Source organism: Leuciscus leuciscus (genome assembly GCF_965113295.1).
Source record: "Leuciscus leuciscus genome assembly, chromosome: 2".
Lineage (NCBI taxonomy): Eukaryota > Metazoa > Chordata > Actinopteri > Cypriniformes > Leuciscidae > Leuciscus > Leuciscus leuciscus.
The window spans coordinates 60,179,284-60,204,000 of NC_138726.1; the positions used below are offsets into that span (position 1 = coordinate 60,179,284).

The 24,717-nt window shown below is 37.2% G+C and overlaps 3 protein-coding genes across 6 annotated transcripts in view; 1 reads left to right on the forward strand and 2 right to left on the reverse strand.

The window, feature by feature from the left end:
- Nucleotides 1-6,949, forward strand: part of LOC309492436 (uncharacterized protein) — a 111,310-nt gene extending 104,361 nt beyond the window's left edge. The window contains exons 11-12 of the mRNA XM_082161408.1: nt 5,660-5,848; nt 5,995-6,949. Coding sequence (XP_082017534.1) covers nt 5,660-5,848; nt 5,995-6,864 — 1,059 coding nt within the window. The 3' untranslated portion in view covers nt 6,865-6,949. The remainder of the gene's footprint in view (nt 1-5,659; nt 5,849-5,994) is intronic.
- Nucleotides 1-23,095, reverse strand: part of LOC309492456 (GTPase IMAP family member 7-like) — a 57,285-nt gene extending 34,190 nt beyond the window's left edge. The window contains exons 1-4 of one of the 4 annotated variants that reach the window (XM_082161447.1): nt 22,773-23,095; nt 16,233-16,303; nt 15,729-15,763; nt 13,366-15,606 (exon numbers count right to left, since the gene is read on the reverse strand). In XM_082161447.1, the coding sequence (XP_082017573.1) occupies nt 14,510-15,606; nt 15,729-15,763; nt 16,233-16,276 (1,176 nt within the window). In that variant the 5' untranslated portion in view covers nt 16,277-16,303; nt 22,773-23,095 and the 3' untranslated portion in view covers nt 13,366-14,509. Of the gene's footprint in view, nt 1-13,365; nt 15,607-15,728; nt 15,764-16,225; nt 16,533-17,442; nt 17,666-22,772 lie in introns of those variants that run through there. The other 3 variants (XM_082161446.1, XR_014203539.1, XR_014203540.1) reach the window with 3 other exon arrangements.
- LOC309492511 (uncharacterized protein) overlaps nt 1-24,717 on the reverse strand; it is a 147,553-nt gene that overhangs the window by 27,428 nt on the left and 95,408 nt on the right. The gene's annotated exons all lie outside the window — the stretch shown is intronic.

Sequence of the window (24,717 nt, forward strand, 5' to 3'; positions counted from 1 at the left end):
CAGTAACCGGAAATGTCATTTTCTATATGGTTTCTGCAAGGACCAACCAGCCTCCACACAGATATCAGTGATGGATATTCCACTAGGCCAGGCCCAAGAGGAGGCCATTCCTCTGGTGGAGTAGCCCACAACTTAATAGGGCACTGCAAGTTTAAGGACTTGTGAGGTAGCGTTATAACGTCAACTATCCAGTGGGACAGTCTGTGCTCCGGGATTGGCAGCCCTTTAGATTGGCATTTACAAACAGCTGCTCCGACTGCCTGAATTGGCTAAAGCGCTCTATGTACACCCTAAGGGCCCGAAGAGGGCAAAGCTGGTGTGGATTCTGTTCTCCCTCAGTAGAGGGGAGAAAGTACCTTAGGGACGTATCCTCAAGTGTCCCTATTATAGTTTTTCATCTATTCCCTTTCATGCAGTGTGTGTTTGTGAATGTAAACGTTCTCTAAATTTGTAAAGTCGAAAGAGCATGATAAATAAAGGTCTGGACTCCCAAAAGATAGACTCGACTCTGAACCGTCTATACAAGTCTTTTGTAATTCAAATCCCACTGAAGATACATATGCATAATGCTGGTTTAAAGGTAGGGTCGGCAGTTTTTTTCTAAACATTTTTTTTCCAAATTTGTTTAAACTGTCTTTATATACCAATACATAATTAAAATGTAAGTACTCTGAAAAAGAGAGTATAAAAATCGAGTGTCTGTAGTCCTCTCAGGACGCAATAAACACAGCTACTTATTTCCATTCAGAATGAATGAAATGATTGGCTGGGCGACTGTCACTCTCCCTCGCTACCATGGCTACCACCCCTGCCGCTACAGGAGCCGCCCACATGCGCTCACCCGTTTGACTCGAGGAGGCGAAGAGGCACGGAAGCTAGGAAGAATCACAATTATGGTAGAGAAAGAGCAGTCAAAATTCCCAGTATATACAGTCAGAGGCAAACAATGCAAAAAAAAGGAACTAGTAAGGTAGAAAGGTAGGCTACTTGTCACCGGAGTGTAACGTTGTTTATATTCATAATGATGAAGTTAGGTATTTTATTACATGTGATTCTGACATGATGTCACTGCATGCGCTGGCAAACGTGTCCTCCAGCTGAACGGTCGGCATCGTGCGTTCATGTGTTTTGGGGGTGTGGCTTTGGAAGGAGCTCAGAAGGGAGGGGGTGGGAGTGAATGGAAATAATGAGCTGTGTTTACAACTGTCGTTAGAGGACTACAGACACTCGATTTTTATACTCTCTTTTTCAGAGTACTTACATTTTAATTATGTATTGGTATAATAAGACAGTTTAAACAAATTTGGGAAAAAAGTTTTTTAGAAAAATCCTGCCTACCCTGCCTTTAAGTTGTACATTGTCCAACCCAAGAACAACTTAACCTACGACTGCTTGTCCAATTTCAACGCGGGATTTGCAAAATGCTTGCTCTTGAAAGATGGGTCAGTGCCCAATTTATTTAGACCAGCTTGCTCCTCAGAATCACAACCTGTAAGTATGAGTAATTATTGATGTATATATTTTCTACCGTATTTTATATTGTGTTCGTTTCTGGCTAACCAGCTAACTCACGTTATTACTGTCTTGCTGAATACTTCTGCTTAGCAGCTGTGGGCCACTATGACCTAAAACTGTCCCCATTAATGCAGATTGTCTGTCTTTCTTACTACTTAGTGTAAAGATAAAGGATGATGCAAGATTTGTTTTACAAACATTTGTTACATCAGTCATTCACATACAGTTCCTGCATGTGCACCTCAATAAATTTGAAATATACACACAGGTTTGTTGATGGCTTGTTAATAAGGAATTACACAGCAAAAACTCCAGTGTTAAATGAACTCTCCTTGGAGTAATATGGCTCCAGACTCAAGAGTGTTAAAGTGTTAAAATATGAGTGTTAAATTAACACTCAAGAGTGTTAAAGTTAATTAGACAATGAAGTGATTAATTAAGTAATGATTGAGCATTATTGAAGACACCTGATGTTAACAAGCAGAATCACTAAAGGAGAAAAAAATCACAATTTGAAGTCACCAATATGGAGATCAGTGTTTGCTTTAGTTGGCCAGTTGACCCTTACATTTTTAACAATTTTAAGATTTTGTTTTTCTGTTGTAACTGAGTAATAACAGACAGATGAACAAAAAGAAAAGGTGATCAAGTGTCGTTGGTTATGTTTTAACATAATCATCATTTGACCTGAATCCTTGAACTCATATAGAGCCTAATCTCTGACTTTAACGTATATTGTTGATTACAGCATCACAGTGATTCTACAGCATAAGATCCAGTGACAATATGCAGTAATCCAAAGAATTTTTAAATAAGTTGTTCTGATAAAAAATAATAAAAAAATCCTTATTTTAGGCACACACAGACATCAAGACTCAGTGTATGAAACTCAACAATGGTGACAAAAAGAATATTCAATTAGGAAAAGGAAATTACTAATACAATTAAGATAACATTTTATTCATACTGCAATGCATGATGGGAGCCATGAATGAGATTTGATTGGTGGCACCCAGAATACACTGCAACATGCTTTATTATTGTCACCATTGTTGAGATTCACATGCTGATTATTGATGTCTGTGTTAAAAAAAAAAAAAAAAAAATATTTTGATCAGAAAAACTTTTAAGAAATATTATTGATTATATTGAAAATGCTGAAAATCATATGCTATAGAATCAAAGGGCTGCTGTAATCAACAACATAAACCTATTTCTCTAAATGAGTTTAGTGATTCAGGTCAAATGATGATTATGCCCAAGCATAATAACTTCACCTGATCACCTTTTCTCTTAGTTCATCTGGCAGTTATAACTCAGTTACAGCCATAGACAGTAAAAGAAATGGACACAGCGACCCCATTAGATTCAACGGAGACAAAGTAAAGCCAATTAGAAACTCTTACTTCCTGGGGGTCCAGCGTACTGCGCAGACTCAAACTGAGCTTGACGACGTAGATGTGACGTGAGCAACCCGTCTGTCTTCTAGTGGCTGTACCAAGAGAAATCTGAATCATTCCCTTCCGAAACTTGCAGAGACGGAGAGTGTGAATAGGAGATGTCCATGAGCTAGGAACAGGAGAAACTTTTAGTAGGTGTTCTGATTAATTACTTTGTCATTTTGCCTCCACGTCCTTCCGGTAATTTCTTACTGTGCGACAGAGAGTCGTGTGGCTATGACGCAATCGTTAGCCTACTTTTACAAAAATTGCTTCTACGGGGCCATAACGTAAGCTACAAGGTAATGAAGCCTTTTATACCTTTTCGTGTTTCTTTAGAAATAAATAATGGACAAATGGAGTCTTTAAACGCCCCAGAAGTGAAGTTATTCGCTGTCAAAGTGACGCCAAAATGAATGGGAGTCAATGGGATGCTAACAGTAGGTGGGGGTCCGCTAGCCAATGGCGGCGCCCGGGGGTACCTTCAAACTAATATGAATCCCTGACCCCCTGGTTACAGCAGCCAAACAAAATCTAATGTTAATAAAGCAAACACTGATCTCCATAATGGTGGCTTAAAAAAATATTTTCTCCTTTGGTGATTCTGCTTGTTAACATCAGATGTCTTCAATAATGCTCAATCATCACTCAATTAATCACTTAATTATCTCATTAACTTTAACACTCTTAAGTGTTAATTTAACACTCATATTTTAACACTTTAATACTCTTGATTCTGGAGCCATTTAAACTCCCAGGAGAGTTCATTTAACACTGGAGTTCTTGTTGTGTATAGTTGCAACATCTCATAATGTTCCTTGTGGTGGCAAACAATTTTCTATCACTGAATAAGAGACAAACATTTCCAATTGTTTTTGAGGTTTATTTTCTTGCAAGAAAAGGCCAGCAGTCGTACAGTCACACAGAGTGGCTGCAGAGTGAGACATTGATGGGAGGGCATCCTTCATCCTTTATAGTTTTGAGTTCCAAAATGTTATCTTTCTAGGCCAAGGAAAATATTTCCACCCATAACTGAAACATTCTTTGACTTGTTCATCATATTGCATCCTTGAATAGAGGCCCTCCTGTCACGGTATACATTAGTCACACATTTCTTATTGTCCAGCCACATATACAAAGGTCATACACATACATACATTCTGATAAAAGATTCTCTGAATATAGGAATTTGCAAAATATAAAACATTAAATTTCCACCACGTCCTCAAAATAATAAGTATATTACTGAGAAACGTCCTGCTCAAGTCGACAATGCAATGGAGTTTCAGGTGGAATAACTAGTTATTTCAATGTTTCACCATTGGACATTGTTGCTGTCTTTACTGTGTGTACAATCGCTGAGCTTTAGAAAGCCTCCGGACGGAGCTGAAGTTCAGTTATGGTAATGTGTGTTTAGCTTCCGACAGGCGCTGTAAGCGGTAGAATCACAACAGACCAATCAGAGCAGAGTAGGCTCACGGAAAGGAGGGATTTAGATTTAGAGATACTTATTCATCCATCAAGTCATTAGAGAATAATTGAAAAATGTGGTGATGTTCAATGTACAGGGTGGGCCATTTATATGGATACACCGTAATAACATGGGAATGGTTGGTGATATTAAAGTCCTGTTTGTGGCACATTAGTATATGTGAGGGGGCAAACTCCTCAAGATTGGTGGTGACCATGACATATACTAATGTGCCACAAACAGGACTTTAATATCACCAACCATTCCCATGTTATTACGGTGTATCCATATAAATGGCCCACCCTGTATATTATGAGAAAATTAAACCTTTTTTTAACCTTTGATTCATATAAACTTGTTGTAGGAGACCTCCACTTTAAGGACAACTATACTGTCGTTGGGCGCAAACTCGAGGCAGGAATCGTCCACTGAAAGAGCCTGCAGGTCACCGATTATCTAGTTCCCTCAGGACAATAGTCAGGTCTCAGGAAGGGGCCATGTTGGGAAGAGGCGGATTTAGCCTCCTGGCCCCCCTGAGAAATCTGACCACTGGGTTGAGTTTCCCAAGCGATTGGCCAGCTATAGGAGCGTGGTACACCACGATAGCTGCCATGTATACTTTGAGCATGGATGTATCTTTGTGATGTGCATCTGCCATCCAACAGCTCTTTCAGGAATGATAGGATGGAATCGCATTTTTGTCGCAATATTTCCGATCAGGATCCATTGCAAAACATCAGACCTGTATCTGATTTTGGACCACATATTGTTGTGTCATAAATCAAAATCGAAAACATCTGATTTTGTTCACACTGTCATATGAAAACAGATCTGGATTTGGGCCACATTAACCTGCAGTCTGAACGTAGCCTTATGAACTTTTTGAAACGTCAAAGTGGTAGTAGCGTAGCTGTCATTGGAGGGACAGAAATCACTGATTTCATTAAAGATGTCTTCATTTGTGTTTCGAAGACGAACGAAAGTCTCATGAATTTGGAATGACACAAGAGTGAGTTAATGACAGATCTTTCATTTTTTGGTGAACGATCCATTAAAAAAAATCTATGTCAGGGGGAGGCACACACCACACTTTGAAAACCCCTTGATTACAGTAATCAAACACTGTAGTCTAATTTGGATCTTGACAAGGGCTAAGGAAAAACTTGAACACACTGATAACATTTTTTAATTGATTTTTACCAACTAGTGACCTCATATTTTTGTCTGTCTTTAGTTTACAGGAAGAAGCACAGTTGAGATTATTTCAAAGATACTCACCTGCTCCTATGAAGCTCTTCCTAGAACCTTCTCTGAGGACCTTCGTCAGCTGGTAATCGACACACTTCAGACCGATCCAGCGAACCGCCCGTCTGTCAGTGAGATCTTGATGAGGCCCTTTATCATTAAACACCTTTATGAAAAGGTGAGTTGAGTAATTAAAATGTAACTTTTCATATGTTTTCCAAAAGTCATAAAGTAACCATGTTTTAGACGAGGGCACAATAAAATTAAACAAAACACTGAACCGTCAAACTAAATTTTTATTTCATTAAATTTGATTTTTTTCAGAGCACACAAACTATTAAAGAGCTTTATAACAGTCTAAATGTTCTTGAAGAGCTGGCTGATGGTTTGGAGAAGGTCCACTACAACACAACCGTAGGCAGCCTTGCAGGAGGTGTAGCAGGATTGGCTGGAGGAATCACATCTATAGTTGGGCTTATTCTCTCTCCATTCACTCTTGGAGCTTCTCTGATAGTAACAGGAGTGGGAATCGGTGTAGCGGTAGCTGGTGGTGTAACATCTGGTGCGAGTAACATAACGAAGATGGTTAACCAGCGCACAGACCACCAAAAGATCAAAATAATCATTACAGAGATACAAGAAAAAATTACCTCCACAAGCAGCTGCATCCAAAACATCCAAATAGCAGTGGAAACTCAAAACGTGTTTTCTGAAAACAGGGAATCGTGGTCCAATGCACAATCTGGGGCAGATTTGACAAATGTCGGGGCTCGACTTGGACGAGGTCTGGGGGGGATTGCGGAGCTTGTCCGTTTAACTCAAGTCTCAAGTGTTGGGAGAGTTGCAGCTCAGACTGCAAGAGCCGTTCGTGTGGCTGAAGCAGCAACAGGGGTTTTGAGTGGACTATTTGTAGCTGTTGACATCCTCTTCATTGCCCTCGACGCCAAAGAAATTCACAACCTCCGCAGAGATTATGCTTCAATAGCAATTCAACAAGAATCAGAAATTGCAGCAACCAATATAGAGTCTGAAAGCAACCAAACCCCTGGGTCAACTAACAATGCAAGAAATCTGCAAGAGCTGCAGTCTGAGATCATGAGATTTGTGAAAAAAATAAGGGAGACAAAAGAGGAGCTAACAAAGATTATTGATGAATTAAATGTCGAACTGCAAAACCTAGAACTGGACATATAAACACAGATTACTAGGAATTACGAGAGTTTATAATGCTCAGTATGTTATTTCATCATAGACATACAGTGCATCTGGAAAGTATTCACAGCACTTCACTTCTTCCACATTTTGTTATGTTACAGTCTTATTCCAAGATGAATTAAATTCATTATTTTCCTCAAAATTCTACAAACAATACCCCATAATGACAACGTGTAAGAAGTATGTTTGCAATCTTTGCAAATGTATATAAAAAAAAAAAAAAATCACTTGTACATGAGTATTCACAGCCTTTGCAATGACACTCAAAACTGAGCTCAGGAGCCTCCTGTTTCCACTGATCATCCTTGAGATGTTTCTACAACTTGATTGGAGTCCACCTGTGGTGAATTCAGTTGATTGGACATGATTGGAAAGGCACACACCTGTCTATATAAGGTCCCACAGTTAACAGTGCATGTAGAGCATAAACCAATCCATAAAGTCCAATGAATTATCTATATTGAGGCACAGATCTGGGGAATGGTACAGAAATTTTTTTGGAATATTGAAGGTCCCAATGAGCACAGTGGCCTCCATCATCCGTAAATGGAAGAAGTTTGGAACCACCAGCACTCTTCCTAGAGCCATCCGCCCGGCCAAACTCAGCGATCGGGGGAGAAGGGCCTTAGTCAGGGAGGAAACCAAGAACCCGATAGTCACTCTGGCAGAGCTCCAGTGTTTCTCTGTGGAGAGTAGGGATGGGGAAATGAAGCCTCATGAATCACTGAGGCTTTCCCCTGACTGATCCGGGAAAAGATTCAAAGCTACGAGAGTGTCGAGAACAGCGCCATCTGATGCTTATTTAAAATAAAGCAGCCAGAAGCCTGTGTTAGAAGCTCTGGCAGATGAAGCAACCACAATACACTCCATAGTTTCAATGTTATGTGTACAAATAAGTCTTACATGTTTGTGTTTTATTTGTTCATTAAATAAATTCATTTTCTCTCCTCACAAACTCATCAACCAGACTGAGCCAACAATGACTCTTTAAATAAGATCTGGGGTTCGAGCCTTCTGACACCCAAAGTGAAACGTGCACGTGATTGGACAGAAAGTGAGGCTTCATTTGTCGTCGATCAAGTGACTCTAGTAAACCAATACACACCCCGATACGGGGCTTCACTAGAAATTGTGTCGCATGTGTGATACGCACATTGAAGCTTCAGTGTCATAACTAGTGGAGAGAGGAGAACCTTCCAGAAGAACAACCATCTCTCCGGCTCTGCACCAATCAGGCCTGTATGGTAGAGTGGCCAGACGGAAGCCAATCCTCAGTTAAAGGTACATGACAGCCCACCTGGAGTTTGCCAAAAGGCACCTGAAGGACTCTCAGACCACGAGAAACAGAATTCTCTGGTCTGATAAAACAAAGATTGAACTCTTTGGCCTGAATGGCAAGCGTCATGTCTGGAGAAAACCAGGCACCGCTCATCACCTGGCCAAAACCATTAATCCCTACAGTGAAGCATGGTGGTGGCAGCATCAGCTGTGGGGATGTTTTTCAGCGGCAGGAACTGGGAGACTAGTCAGGATCGAGGGAAAGATGAATGCAGCAATGTACAGAGACATCCTTGATGAAAACCTGCTCCAGAGACTGGGGCAACGGTTCATCTTCCAACAGGACAACAACCCTAAGTACACAGCCAAGATAACAAAAGTGTGGCTACGGGGACGACTCTGTGAATGTCCTTCAGTGGCCCAGCCAGAGCCCAGACGTGAACCCGATTGAACATCTCTGGAGAAATCTGAAAATTGCTGTGCAACGACGCTCCCCATCCAACCTGATGGAGCTTGAGAGGTTCTGCAAAGAAGAATGGGAGAAACTGCCCAAAAATAGGTGTGCCAAGCTTGTAGCATAATACTCAAAAATACTTGAGGCTGTAATTGGTGCCAAAGGTGCTTCAACAAAGTATTGAGCAAAGGCTGTGAATACTTATGTACATGTGATTTTTGTGTGTGTGTTTTTATTTTTTTTATTTTTAATAAATTTGCAAAGAGTTCAAACAAACTTCTTTCGCATTGTTATTATGGGGTATTGTTTGTAGAATTGAGGAAAATAATGAATTTTATCCATTTTGGAACAAGTGAAAAAATGTGGAAAAAGTGAAGCACTGTGAGTACTGTCTCTTAAATATATTCTGGGTTTTCATGATAAAGTAATTTCTAGTTTGGTTATCTTTATTTCTATCTTGATGCACTTGCTATTCTCCAGTGTTTAAGCATTAAGCAACTTTTTCTATTTAGAGTAGAGTTTTTATTTCTTAATGTTTTGAGAACTAGGATAAAAAGGAAACATGTAAGGCCAAAATGTTGTCTTTTTGTGTATGCCAGTCTTTGTGAGTGTCTGTGATTTTATATGTATATTTTCCCTCTGCAGTGTAATTGCAATTAGGGATGTCAATTTTCTGGAAAATATAAATGTATTTGTCATTCAAATTAACGGTCAATTAAAGCATTAATAAGAATCATTTGGACTGTGTTTGTTTTAATAATACATGTTATTTGTAATGCACCTTTCTTATACACAAAGTACTACAAATAATACCGTGTATAATATCAAAAATCACAGTAATAATTACACATTAAAAACTTGACAAAAAAAAATGTCTTGAAGTTTCTTAAAACAATCGTAAGAATGAGCATTCCTAACAGAAGCTGGTACCCAGCTAACAGGCAACATTCTCATAACTTTTACTAACGTTCTGTCAAGGTTCTCTCAAAGTTATGAACAAATGATCTTCCAGCAACATTAAAAGAATGTTTGTTTAACGTTATCTGGTCTTTATATAGGACAAGTGGTTTGGAGAATGGATGGAGTTACAATAAACAAAGAGAAAATCCTTTACGATTTTAATTTAATATCAGGCTTCTTATTTGAAAAGGAGGTGGAGTAAACAGGTGGTGCTGTTCAGATTCACATGATACAGTATAATCAGACATTCATTAGTGACCATGCAGGATGTGATCAATGTAAACAGGATTTCATTTCCATGTTTGCATAACTTCCTGCTGATTTCAGTTTCTTTTTTTAAAATGAAAGCATGTTTTATCAATTAAACTAAAAATGTAAATAAAGAAATAATTTCAAACATAAGACATTTAAATCTCTTTAATTAGGCTGTTTTAAAAAAAAATCTTAAAAAAAAGGTTCAGTGAAGTTTTAGATAAAACTCAAGAGTTCTTGACTTAATGTTAAAGAACCCTTTATGCCAAAAAGGTTTTTTATAAGGAGAAATGTCTTTAATGATTGCGTAGATTGTAAGGTAATTTTAACTTTCACACAGTGAAGCGCCTGACAGGACAGTTCTTATGAAGTGTAAGAAAATAATACATTGGTTCATACTTTAAATGCATTCAAACTTTCATAGTGCATACAAAATTGCCAAATGCATCACTTTATTAAATTTCTAATCAAGTAAACAATGTGTATGATTTATGCATTATACTCTTTAATTCCAAAATTAATTTTCTCTCTCATTTTTGAGGAGGCACTGCCTGTGGCACTGCCTTATTGTGCCCTGACTCTCTTCAAAAGAACAAGATGATCAGAGAAACCATGGATGATTGTGTTTCTATCAGTAAGTTTTCCTATCAAGGATATCACCAGAGGAATAATATTTAGAAAATATTGAAAAATGAAAGGTATATTTTTAACCTAGTTTTTTGTAATCCTTAAGGTGTCTAGTAAAGTAATTTTGATGTTCCCCACGCAAATTATTGTCTCGTATGTGATTTTCTTTGTATCATCTTTTCTGTCCGTGCTTGATTTTCGGCTGTGAAAAATGAAAACTTTAAATCTACATAGAATCTGAACAATACATCCTACAGACACAATCCATCCCATTTTCTCTTCGTTTTTGCATGAGGAATAGATATGAGGATTGTCATGATTAGATGATGTATGGCGCATTAAAACTCAAATAAACGCAAAAAAATGTAAAAAATCTGTGACATTGGATCACTGAACTCCTTCCTTATGGACCCTATTGATATATGTTTTCTAACTTTTGTATTTTTACAGTCTTTAAGATGTCTAATAAGCAAATGTTGATGATCCCTACTTGAAATATTGTCACATGTTGGTCCAAATGAACATCTTCCATAATAAGGAGTTACTATTCAAACCGTTATATTGGTATTATATTTATTGAAACAAAACAGAAAACCACTCATATAGTCAAATACGTGCATATATATTATAGGATATAACAAATCCACATTAGAATAAACTGAATAGAAAAAAGTGATTCTAATCAAAGGCCAAAAGGTCAAGGGCAATTATGCCTATTATCGACTGTTTCCTCCAGCAAGTCAGTGAGTAAAGTGGGGAGGATAAGTCCACAAGACCACACTGGTTCCAGGGTGCCCTCTTCAGTCTTTTCCCAGCCTTGCCCAGGATCATGGGGCTTGGGACACCAGAATATCGGTGTGGCTGCTCTCTTGTAGATGGCGGTTGACATGGTTGATGTGTGGGACCAGGTTGTCTCTGCAGAGCCGGGACAGATCCACCTTGGATCTGGTGGTAAGCGTCTCATCCTCTCCAGTCATTTTTTTCAGCATGATGCTGCGCATGTTGTTCACAGATTTTTCGCGGGCCTGGCCATACATTACATGTAAATGCCTCGATGTCCTCCACCACATCTGGCTCCACAGACCACTGATCACCAAGTTTTCTGAGGACATAAATAATTATAGTAGTACAAAGTCACAATGTATCAATACTCACTTGAGGGCTGCATGGTATTTTTTGGATTACTCTGTAGCTTTTTCAGAGGCCCAACCTTCCCTTTGCCTCTAAAGGTACTTGTAACGTCCACCGGTCCAGTTCACCACATTTGAGCCATGAATGTTTGTCATAATTTTGTTCAGAGTGTCCCACTCGAGATGAAACACATAGTTTCCCTCACCAGTAATAATTTGTGGACCGAGAGAGATGGAAACCTCATTGAGGGCCTTGGTTAGAGCGGTCTCAAGTTCCAAGTCAAGTCGTAAGTTTCACAGTGACCTAGCCTACTGAGAATAGTAGTCAGTAGTTTACTGTGATAAAGGTGACGTATAGTGGTACAGAGGAGGATATGCTTAGGCAACTTCCACTCTCCCTTTGTCACAGCACGGCAGATGTCCTGAAATAATAAAGAAAGCAATTAGCATTGACGTGTTCAAGCAACTATAGTGTAAACAAAATAAAACATATGCAATATTTAAAGGCAAAAAATATATCAAAGTGAAGAGTTGTCATACCTGACTTATAGACAGCACAAGGCATCTTGTCTTCTCACTCTTCTCCAAGTCAGCATCACCAGAATGAGGGTCAGGAACCTCGTGAGATTAGATGGGAGGAGGTCATCCGAGGACATGAACAGATCATCAGCTGTGGGAGGCCAAGGAAGAGAATTTGACTCTCTGTATGTCTTCTTGATTGTACCACGAAGAAGAAGGGCCACATCACATGGTAGTCATGGTAGTGGCTGTAGGATGTATTGTTCAGATTCTATGTAGATTTAAAGTTATCATTTTTCACAGCCGAAAATCAAGCACGGACACAAAAGATGATACAAAAAATCACATATGGGCCAATAATTTGTGTGGGGAACATCAAAATTCATTTTCTAGACACCTTACGGAAAAAAACTGGGTTAAAAAAATATCTTTTGGGTGCAGGTGAACCCCCCCCCCCCACGCCCCCCCCCCCCCCCCCCCCTTCCTACCTTACTAATTAAACAACTCCACTAACAGCATTACCATCTTCACTTACTGTACTACTAACCAGATTGACTTTATTTCTGTCAGACGTCTGTAGAAGATCTTATTGAGAATTAATAGATGTTTAGATGTTGATGTTTTATTGAAAATAATGATTTGGTTTGAAGTCATCATTATGGTGATGCACCTGTGATTGGACACATTTGACAGAATTTGTTTCTGATGATCTGACAAATATTGATCTAAAGACTTCTGCTTAAATGCTTTCAGTTAGTTTGTAGACAACTAAATTGTGATAGCCTACAATAAAACTTTTTTAATCTTATTTATTTAGTTCATCCTCGACTTTTAAAACTGGGTCATTTTTTAGAATCAAACATGGTTTCCTGAGAATATTTTTATTCAGCACTTTCCATCCTGTTAGAGTTTTGAGAAACCCCTTTAACATAAGTGAGAAATCAGCAGTAAGTCTGATCAATTTGTGTTGTTAGTTGCTTCGTGTTTCTTGAAAACATTAATCTTGTTTGATCAAATGAGCTTGATAATAGCATCATTTCAAAAGATGTCCTCATGTAAACTGCTGATGTTTATAGAGTTGTGCAATAGAGTTGTGACTATTGCTTTGTTTAATTTCAGAAAAATTGAAATGTTATTAGAATATTGGAAGTGGACATTTTATGAATATTTTTATTCTATTGACCTTTTAGAGGATTTTGGAGATGAACAGTTTGGCCCAGTAGAGATCATAATGACCATGAAGGAGACAGAGAGACACAGTCAAAACAAAGAGTTTATTGAAGACAAATTATTTATCCACAATGCAAAAAAAAAAAGAGAGAGAGACAGATTACAAATGTGTATGAGACATGAACTAAATGAAACAGTCACTAGTAATTACAGGCACACGCAAAATCAATTTAACCCAAACAGGCTCAGAAAGGTTAGCAAGATCATATAAACCTTAAACCTTATGTTACCTTATACCTTATGAATTTAGCAATTGTAAGTAAAATTTTAAGTAAATCTGAATAACTACATTTAGTACCATGACCACTAAAAATGAGTACACTAAAAAGTTGAGGTAACAACTTTTAATTTGAAGAAATCAATTAAACTCAATTAACTCAAATAATTTGAAGAAATCAATTAAAAAAACAATACGAGTAATCCACTAAAAACGCATGCATACATGTGTAACTATCACTGCACTATTGCTTTTCAAATGAAGCATGCAGCTTAATCAATAACATATCCCACATTAAACAATAACAGATAATAATCCTGTGCAAAAATACACAAAATAACTCTCATTTACTCTCCTTATACAATCTCTGTCAAGGAATTCTGGGAAAACAGATTTCCCTGTTTGTATTATTAATTGTGTCCAACTTGTGTTGAAATGTCATTGTTGTTTAAGATGAAGAATATTGAGGATATACTGAGTATATTGAAACTGATCAATATAAAAAAAAAAAGAAAAGTGTCCTTGAATATGTTCATTGAAATGTAACAGAAACATTAAGCATATCTTAAACATACAATTTGTTTGTGCGATTCAAAATGTTCATGAAAATGGATATGAGAATGAATAACACGTGTACATTTTAGATAAAATTAACTGTTGGATTTTTAGTCATTTAGTTTGGTATATGTCCAAATCAAGCAATCACTGAAAGATTTTTAGATTGTATGTTTAGTAATGCTGTTTCAAACATTGTGTTTTTGCAGTGGTTGAACATTGGAATTTTAAAAATTTTAAAACAGGAAAACTTCAAAAAAGCAAAGAAATAACTGCTCAAATTTTCGCAGGGAAATTATTTCAGTCGGAGTACACAATGCATGTAGAATGTTCTATAAAATATAAATGGAGATATTGAATTTACAACAGCAGTTTGTTGTATGCCATTCATAATAAATAATTCTATTGAAGCTTCTTATAAACTTTAGAAGGAATTTGTTCTGCCTTTCTAATAGCCTCTTTTGCATTCTCACGGTTAGCTTTGGCTGACATCTTAATGGCATCAAGCACAGAATCAGCTTCTCCTGCTGCTTTGTATCCAGTGATTCCTCCTCCGATCGCTCCTGCAAGAGCTGCAGTTCCGAATATGGCGCCGACAGCGATTCCTGTACCAGCTGCTGCTCCTGTTGTAGCTCCTCCTGCTAATGTGCTTACAGCTTTAACAGTTGTGTTTATTGCTTTAGCCGCTTTCAGTAAAAGCACGACACATGCCACTGCGACACCGATGCCCAGTAAAGCACCAACCAGAGTCCCTGTAGCCACTCCAGCAAGCCTAATGAGATATTTATTATGAACAATCTTCTTTGCCGCCTCTCGCTTCTTTTCTGGAGTCAAACGAATAGTGTCCATACCATTCATCTCGTCTTGAATGTCTTCCTCTACTCTTGACAGCAGCTCACTAGTGAAGCAGCCTTTCTTTTGCACCATCTTGTCGATGGTCTCCAGCATATTTTCCACATGAACCCTGTTGTTCCTGTAGCCAAATCCAGAGTCATTCCAGTGTGTATTATCAATGACGTGACAGCGGCCTCCACATTCATCAACAAGCTCCTGCAGTTTTGGACTCTTCTTCACAAATTCCTTGATGGTTTGACCTTCTAGATCTTCACCATGAGTGAATAAAACCACTGCATGTTTAAAGATAGCCTCTCCACAATATTCAGATATTTTATCCAGAATCTCTACTTCCTGTCTTGTGTACTTTCCAACTTTTAGAACGATGACAAAGGCATCAACAGCAGGAGCACATTCAGTATAGGATTTAATAATCTCATAATTGATGACTTTCTCACTAAGATGTGTGTCAAAGATTCCAGGTGTGTCAGTAACTGTGACTGTTCTTCCATCAACCATCGCAACTCCTGATTTACATTCAGCCGTTAAAGATTCAGGTGAAGATTGAGTTTTGAATATTTGTCTATTGAGAATTGTATTTCCACTGCTGCTTTTGCCATCTCCTGTTTTTCCAAGAAGAACTATTTTTCTTGCAGGTTTAGACGCTATTTGAAAAAGACACACTGGTAAGTAAAAAGTGTTTTGGATACTGTTAAAAAACCTATAGCATGTTAATACATATTAAACAGATTTGATTGTATCATAATTTTATTAACACTGTTCTTACCTTTCATTCTGCATGTACAGTGCTGAGCTGAATATCTGCAATGTCAGAAATAATATTCAGGACACTATTAACATTATTGTTACATTATTGTTGTTTTTCTAAATTGCTTAAAAACAAGTCAAATATCCTAGAAAGCATAAAAATCTAAAAAATATAAACATTATTTTATACTATATTATATTTCATTCAGGTTGCAAACACGAATTCAGCACGCTGCTCATGGGGCTCAAAATAAACATGAATTGAATTATGAGTCTTTTGAAACTGGAGTCTAAATCATCTTTGTTCAGTTTAGTTTTGACAAGTTTGATTTTTATCCTGAGGAATGATGTGTGTTTATAATAAGTAGTGGAGTCAAAAGTATACAATAGGCCTGTAATGTTTTAGAATGCAGTAAAATGCATTGGGTAGTAAGATTTAAAAACATAATAAATAAATAAATAAATAAATACTTTAATGCCACTGCAAGTATTAATGCAATTCTCAAAAGGAGGAACCTCTTACCTCTCAGTAGATTTGTCTGGACCTTTTCTGTTGCTGTTGCCCATAGTCCAATAGTCCCAGTCCCTGGCCGTCTGTGCCACACACACACAACATATATATTTATTTATCTTTGCTCTATTGACATTTTATAGAGAATAAAAGAAGCCACAAAAGGAGGCCAGAGTTTCTCTCTCATACACATACAGACAAAAATTATTTATACAGCCTCAGGTCCAAATCAGGTTGTTGTTTTTTTTGTACACAATTGTAATGCAAATAGGTAGATCCAAAGCCATTGTAGGTTGTAGCCAAGTAGGTTGTATGAGCCATTATATGACAATCCATTCCATGTGATATATTTGTGATTTATGCACTTTTATGCATTTTTGCACATCTTTCCCAGCTCTCTGCTGGAAATCCAGAGATCTCACGAGAGCACAGTTTTTTTTATTTGCTCAGCGAGTTACTCTGGCATTAGCTAAACCGATGACAATGCGCTAGTGACAGCCCAATCACGACAGTGATTGGTCGTAGTGTTATCCAATTGCGTGCCGTGAGATTGGCAAACGCATGCTTGGTGCCGCCCCTCGAGTTGGCCGATTTTCATTACTCAATGTCAGACCCTTAATCTTTCACATTTGGGTCTGGATTTCTAGGCTAGCTCTCTGCATTAATGCATGACTTTGGTGCTTTTATGTAAAATTTGTTAAAACAGCAATAAAATTGTTTAAAATTAAATTTAAACAACAATAAAAGTGTGATTACTGTAGACAGTTCTGTATGAGAGTATGTTCAATTAAGTTCTCACAATCACCTTTATTTAAAGGATAATTCCGGTATTTAGCACTTTGAGTCTCTTTTCTGGTTTGTTTTGGATGAAGTAGAGTGGTGGACACATAAATGTTGACAATATGCCTATGTCACACTTCCTGCTTCCGTAACACGGAGTAGGGATTCAGAACTTCCGGTCAACAGTATTTCTCCATAAGGATTTAGATTATCGGCTATAATGTCTAAACCATCCGAGGTAGACTGACCACGAGCTATGAGGTTGAGAAACAAAGGTTTTCACTCCTGTAGAAGCTATAAGTTTGTATGAAATCAACCTTGTTTTAAGAAAAACATGTTTTATCCGCGATTTTATGAAGAAAAACTACACTACCCACAATCCTAAGCGTAGCAGCAACGTCTGCTGATTGGTCCAACTCGCTGTTACCATAGAAACGTTTACCTTACTGGCGAACGGCCCGCCGCTGTTGTTGTAGTGTACCGGGTTGCTCTGCGTCAGGACGTAGACAGCAATAACTCGGCTTTCACGCTTTTCCACTTGAGAGTTTTCATTTAACATCCGGACCACATCGTCATATGTGACTTCAGGCAGGTTGCGGAGAGATTTGGTCCAGCGGTATATATCGGACTCCGCCATTGTAAAAAGCTAACCGGAAGAGCCCTATCCCTACTAAAAGACGTACTTCCGGTCTTCAATTTTTTCCTGTCTCGACTTTTTGACTCTTCTAGAATCGCCTTTGACCGCTTCAGAGTGGCTGGCTACGGGCATGCATAAACATGTCCTTAAAGCAACCCTTAACGTTCGTTTTCAAAACTGTGCAACTCACCGAGTGGTTAGTGGTGTTCGTTGATGATTAAAAACAACAAACATTTAAGATCCAGATAAAGCTCATTGATTATCAGAGCTGTTAACATTAACTTAATTCTAGACCTGCTCTCGCTGCCCACTGCTGGCTTCTTGCCTTGTGTGTGTGTGTGTGTGTGTGTGTGTGTGTGTGTGTGTGTGTCATGTTTTTGTCTGATGTTTGTTTGATTGATGGTTTGCTGTGTTTCGATTGTACATTTTAACAAAATACTATTTCTTACTAAATGTATTGTAATTTTTATATTGTTATGTAAACATGTAATTCTCTTTTAGAGTGACTTTCACCCTCTGTCTAGGGACTGCAGATGAAGAATAGCCTTCTGGCTAACTCTGGCATATTGACAGAAATGTTTATTAATATGCACTGTCCCTGTAATAATAAATAATAAAAAGACACTACACAAGACAGTAAATCATTCACACAGTGTCCTGGGATGCATGTTCATTTATAGATCTGTTGGTCCTGTGTGTGTTGAGTACGATACGATGCGCGCACGCTCTCACCATTTGGGCAGAGCAAAAAAAAGTTATCTTGTGTGTAATGTCTGAGCTGATTTGACGTCACACCATGTGGTGTCGGCCTGTTCATTGAGAGATAAGAAATGTTATACACTTCATTTCTTTTAAATGTCTCGTGTTTTTCTTGTGATTATTATTTGATGTTATTATTTACACAGTGGGTTATTATTATTATTATGTTATTATTTATTATAATGTTGGGGATTTCAGCCCTCGTGAAGTTTGTGTTGGTGTGTAGGAGCTGATCGTTATTTGAGTGCATTTGGTAACACTTTATAATAACTGCACGCTATTAATCATTAGTTTAGCATTAGTAAACAGTTAATTCATCATTTATAAAGCATTAATAGACATTAATAAGCAGTTTATAAATACAGTTATAAATGCTTTATTCTTGATTTATAAGCATATCTATAATGTGTTTAATAATTGTGTTTTCATACTTTATTAATGATCAATTTATCATTTCTAAATGAAGTATTGCATTATTTACAAAGCAGTTGTTTAGGTGTTGTCAGTGGTTCATAAGATCACTTAGTGTAAGCAAATGATTAAACTATTTCAATGTACATTTATACACTTATTATTCAGACATATAGTAATAGTTACTTATTGTGTTAATAAATGCTTTATTAACATGCATTTCTACTGTAATTCAGGGTTAATTCAGGTAGTTATAAAGCATTTAGTAGTGGTCAGTTGTTTGTGAGCTCATCTAAAGTGAGGACTAGTTATGCCTTGTAAAGCATTTATAAAGGAGATTTAAAGGCTGTTAATATTTCTATGTTCTGCATCACTGTGTGTTTCTTTCTTTTTTCTGTTTAGAAGAAAACTGAGTCTTTAAATCTAAGTCCTCACTTTAGATAACATAGATAACTTTATATAACAAACATAGTTAACTGACCACTATGGCGTTATTTTTTAGTCAAAAGTTATGAGCGTGTAAGACATGCTCACGAGCACATTATGTTATTTCACACGTGCAAAAATTAACCTTCAGCAGGCATGATAAAAGTACTCGCGCACAAATTCAACAACCGAGAGGTGTACAGGTAGCTGCGAGCGAGCGCCTGGCATACTCTCATAGGTTAACTCTGCTTGTACAGTGGAATCCTGCTCGCGCGCAGCGGGCTTCTGCTCGCGGAGTGCTGTTTTGCTCGCGCAGTGGATTTCTGCTCGCTCGAGTCTACATGACGAATTTGGGGGCGGAAACCAAGGAGGGCACTGACCCTCTTATGATTGGTCACTTTCATCATGGAAAATCTTGGGAAATCCTAACCCCGCCCACCTTCTGACGCAGCGCGCGTCACTCAGCTCGCTCTGCTACTCCAGCTATCTCTGTGTATATTTTAGACAACGAAATATGTGATAAAACACCATACTAACTATTTTCGTTTTCATTTAAAGAAATCTTAAACATGATAGCCACACAAATGTGGTTCAGGCAACGCGTGTTGATTATATTCACTGTTTGCCTATTTAAAAATAGAAAAAAAAAATATATATATATATATATATATAAAACACAAACCTGCCTCTTTTCGTTTTAAATATAATATAAAAACATTAAACATTTTAATATGGTCCAGGCAATATGTGCATTTGTACCAAACAACAGATTTTGCAGTAAACAACATTACAGTTTTATTTATTTTTACATACAATTATTACAATTTAAAATGACAAAACTCAACCCAGTCTCTTTTTGTTAAATTTCAGTTTTTATCAATATTAGCCATTATAAAAGTATCCACCTTTTTCTGCTCAGTCTAAACAATGCACGCTGCCATGACGACGACTCCGGTTGCCTACTTCCGGTTCGTAGCTTGACCTGTACTAGCAGCGAGAGAATGAGTTCAAGCTGAAGCTCCTCATGTAGAAACTAAGTGTTTCGAGCATAAGATAAGGAGATAAGAATTTATTTTCTAAAGAGCCGTGAGTCAAAAGAACCGGCTCTTTTCAGTGAGCTGAGTCAAACGAGCCAAAATGTTTTTCACATCTGTCATGTTAACATGGACAAAAGACAATCTCACAACAACATCACATCCTTTTAAAAATAAAAACAGTGCAGTATACAGTAGTCATAACTTAGAATTTTATTATAATTGTATTTCATATAATATACAATAATGTAATTTTTACTTGTCCATAACAACCCGAAAACTTGCCTGCTTGCCTTGCACATCTAATTAATGGGCAAAGTTTTCCGACTTTTTTTCTTATGCTTCAGTTTTAACGCTAACCACTCTAAACGTTTACTTTATTGAATGTATCTGATACGGAACCGGACATGGGCATTATCTCCTTCTTATCTTATGCTCGAAACACTCAGTTTCTAAAAAGTTTGAAATCTTCTTTGAATTGTTAAAACAACCAACAACTGCACATGAGGAGCTTGAACTCATTCTCTCGCTGCTAGTACAGGTCAAGCGCTACGAACCGGAAGTAGGCAACCGGAGTCGTCGTTATGGCAGTCATTGTTTAGAGCAGAATAAGGTGGATAAGTAAAAGGTATAAGACGCTATACAAATAAAGCAAACAATTCAGTCAAACATACAAAGTCAGCGCTCTAGTCTAACCATACAACGGTAAAGTTAAATAGCTTATATGTATAGCTTTATTTGTATAGCTTCTTATACATTTTACTTATACTTTTATAATGGCTAATATTGATAAAAACTGAAATTTAACAAAAAGAGACTGGGTTGAGTTTTGTCATTTTAAATTGTAATAATTGTATGTAAAAAAATTTAAAACTGTAATGTTTACTGCAAAATCTGTTGTTTAGTACAAATGCACATATTGCCTGGACCATATTAAAATGTTTAATGTTTTTATATTATATTTAAAACGAAAAGAGGCAGGTTTGTGTTTTATATATATATATTTTTTTATAATTAGGCAAACAGTGAATATAATCAACACACGTTGCCTGAACCACATTTGTGTGGCTATCATGTTTAAGATTTCTTTAAATGAAAACGAAAATAGTTAGTATGGTGTTTTATCACATATTTCGTTGTCTAAAATATACACAGAGATAGCTGGAGTAGCAGAGCGAGCTGAGTGACGCGCGCTGCGTCAGAAGGTGGGCGGGGTTAGGATTTCCCAAGATTTTCCATGATGAAAGTGACCAATCATAAGAGGGTCAGTGCCCTCCTTGGTTTCCGCCCCCAAATTGTCAAAAGTCATGTAGACTCGAGGGAGCAGAAATCAGCTGAGCGAGCAGAAATCCACTGCGCGAGCAAAACAGCACTCCGCGAGCAGAAGCCCGCTGCGCACGAGCAGGATTCCACTGTACAAGCAGAGTTAACCTATGAGAGTATGCCAGGCGCTCGCTCGCAGCTACCTGTACACCTCTCGGTTGTTGAATTTGTGCGCGAGTACTTTTATCATGCCAGCTGAAGGTTAATTTTTGCGCGTGTGAAATAACATAATGTGCTCGTGAGCATGTCTTACACGCTCATAACTTTTGACTAAAAAATAACGCCATAGACCACTACTAAATGCTTTATAACTACCTGCATTTACTTACACTTAAATTATCTTATGAACCACTGACAACACCTAAATAACTGCTTTGTAAATAATGGTAAATAATGTAACTGGTTTGTACATAATGCTATACTTCATTTAAAAATGATAAATCGATCATTAATAAAGTATGAAAATACAATTATTAAACACATTATAGATATGCGTATAAATCAAGAATAAAGCATTTATAGCTGTATTTATAAGCTGCTTAATGCCTTTTAATGCTTTATTAATGATTAATTAACTGTTTACTAATGCTTAACTATTAATAGCGTGCAGTTATTATAAAATGTTACCAAACATTTACTTATGTTGTACAGTATTACCACTGCCGAATTGTATTGTAATGCTTTGGAATTGTTGCATTACTCGTATGTTTGAAGAGTGGACTGAGATACTACAGTGTATCACAGAGATAATGCACTCTGAGTAATGCAGAGCGTAGAGGAGGTTTACACTTTCTATTCTATTTTAGAAACAGTTTCTATTTTTCTGTGACGTCGCACTTGAACAACAAACAAAGTGTGGCGATGATAATCTCAGGTATTGTTTATGTGCTTTATTTAATGTTAAAAGCGTGTTAATGTGACTTTGAGCATCATTTATTGCTCCAGCTTGCTCTGTAAAAGCAACAATGGATAATTACCCTCAGATCTTGAAATTAAACAAATTTCTTGCTTGTTTAAACACTTAATGAACTATAATGAGTTAATTTTGGGTTAATTTTAATTTGGATTAGCCCAGCTGCAGCAACACTTACTACTAACACTGAAACACTAAATCCAATATGTGCTTTAATATTGTGACACAATTTGTATTATGTCTAAATAATATCAGAATATCTTGCTCACCTTTAAGAGTTTCCTCACTTGTAGAAGTTCTTACAGTGATATGTATATATATTTTATAGCGACACACAGGCTCATGTCCATTATATACCCTGCTGTCATTGTGAGGGTGGAGACTAGTGGAGAGACTTGCACACACACTTATTTTTTGCTTTCACTTTTGATTTGTAGTTCCATATCTTACCCAAAAGCAACCTGAAATTTCTTATCTATGATGCCATGACATTATTTCATAAGGTTAAAAACATTTCCCTCCGCTTCTTAAACTTGCTCATCTTGTCACAAAACTACGGAGCCCCTAAACCATTACACCCTTATAATTATTTTATATATTTGTGTGTGTGTGTGTGTGTGTGTGTGTGTGTGTGTGTGTGTGTGTGTGTGTGTGTGTGTGTGTGTGTGTGTGTGTGTGTGTGTGTGTGTGTGTGTGTTTGTGCAGGGTATACTTTGTACAGTAGGTTGGTTTCAAACAACATGAGGATGAGTAATTAATTACATCATTTTTACTTTTGGGTGAACTATAAGGTTGGTGCTGTTGTCAACAGCATTTTGGTTGTTGTTTTCTCACTCGATATCTTTGCAGAAATTAAAATTGTATGCATTTCAATTTGTCAAATGACGGCACTGTTCTCTTTCGTGTCTTCTTGCTCTTGAATGGACAAATACTGTTTTACGGTGCGTAATTTGACACCTTTACCTTATTTTTATTATTCTCAGGTTAGGTAATAGTCAAATCTGACCTAAATTATAAGCACTTTAAAATACTTAAAATCAGACAGAAGACTTCTGTGTGTTCTTGGTCAGCGTTATAAATCAATGTCCCAGGAGGCAGACTTTTGTTATAAAAATAAAAGTCAATTTATTGATTTACCATGTATTTATTTAGCAGTAAAACACTCTGTTTAAAGGGCACCTATTATGACTCTTTTCACAAGATGTAAAATAAGTCTCTGATGTCCCCAGAGTGTGTATGTGAAGTTTCAGCTCAAAATACCCAACAGATCATTTTTTACAGCATGTTTAAATTGTCATTTTTTACAGCATGTTTAAATTGTCATTTTTTGGAGCTCAGAAAAACGTGCTGTTTTAGTGTGTATACCTTTAAATGCAAATTAACTGCTGCTGCACGACACAGGGGGGCGGAGCCTCACGAGCTCGCGATCAGAGCCAGGACAATCTCATCTGATAATATCAGAACAGAAACTCTCAGTTGCGGTGTTCATTTCGACTCGGAGTCGGACAATAATGCGCACAGAGCCAGAGAATATATGCTGTATAGAGATAGAACAGGTATAGTGTAGTTTAATTATGGTTATAACTTATTTGTCATCTGCTTTTATCCACTATTATGGAGCATTGTGCTATGGGAAAGATGATATTTTCCACTTGTAACAGTGTGTTGTGTTCAAGTGCTTTTGTTGTTGTAATGTAGTACATGTAAGGTCTGTGTCAGTAAAGTATCTTTTTTATCTTTACAAAAAAAAAAAACCTAAATGTGGTGCTTTCTGATGATTAAAACATAATTAATTATAAAAAAATAAAATAAAACATGACATAAAATTATTAAATATGAACCAAGGAAATTATGGCGAAGTTGAAAATTGAGTTTTAACGCATTATATTACAATTGTTAATGACACAACATTGTATAGGCTACAAAAACTATCCGCTAACAGTATTCATGACTCTTGAGCTGCTCTACGCCATTTTGAAAAGGTCAAAGGTTATCTCATCTCGGCAAATCGTGCATCAAAATATTCTACGAGCTGCCCAGTGGAAAATACCACATGAGTGGGTGTTCATGTGCATTTTCCACGTCCGCTTTTGCCATTTACCATAATTACCATAGCACGTGAAGGCTCCACTAATACAAGCCTGCTGTAGCAAACCCCGTCCGAATGATGACCAAAATATACTGATGAGTTCAGTGAAGTTTATTGTACATCAC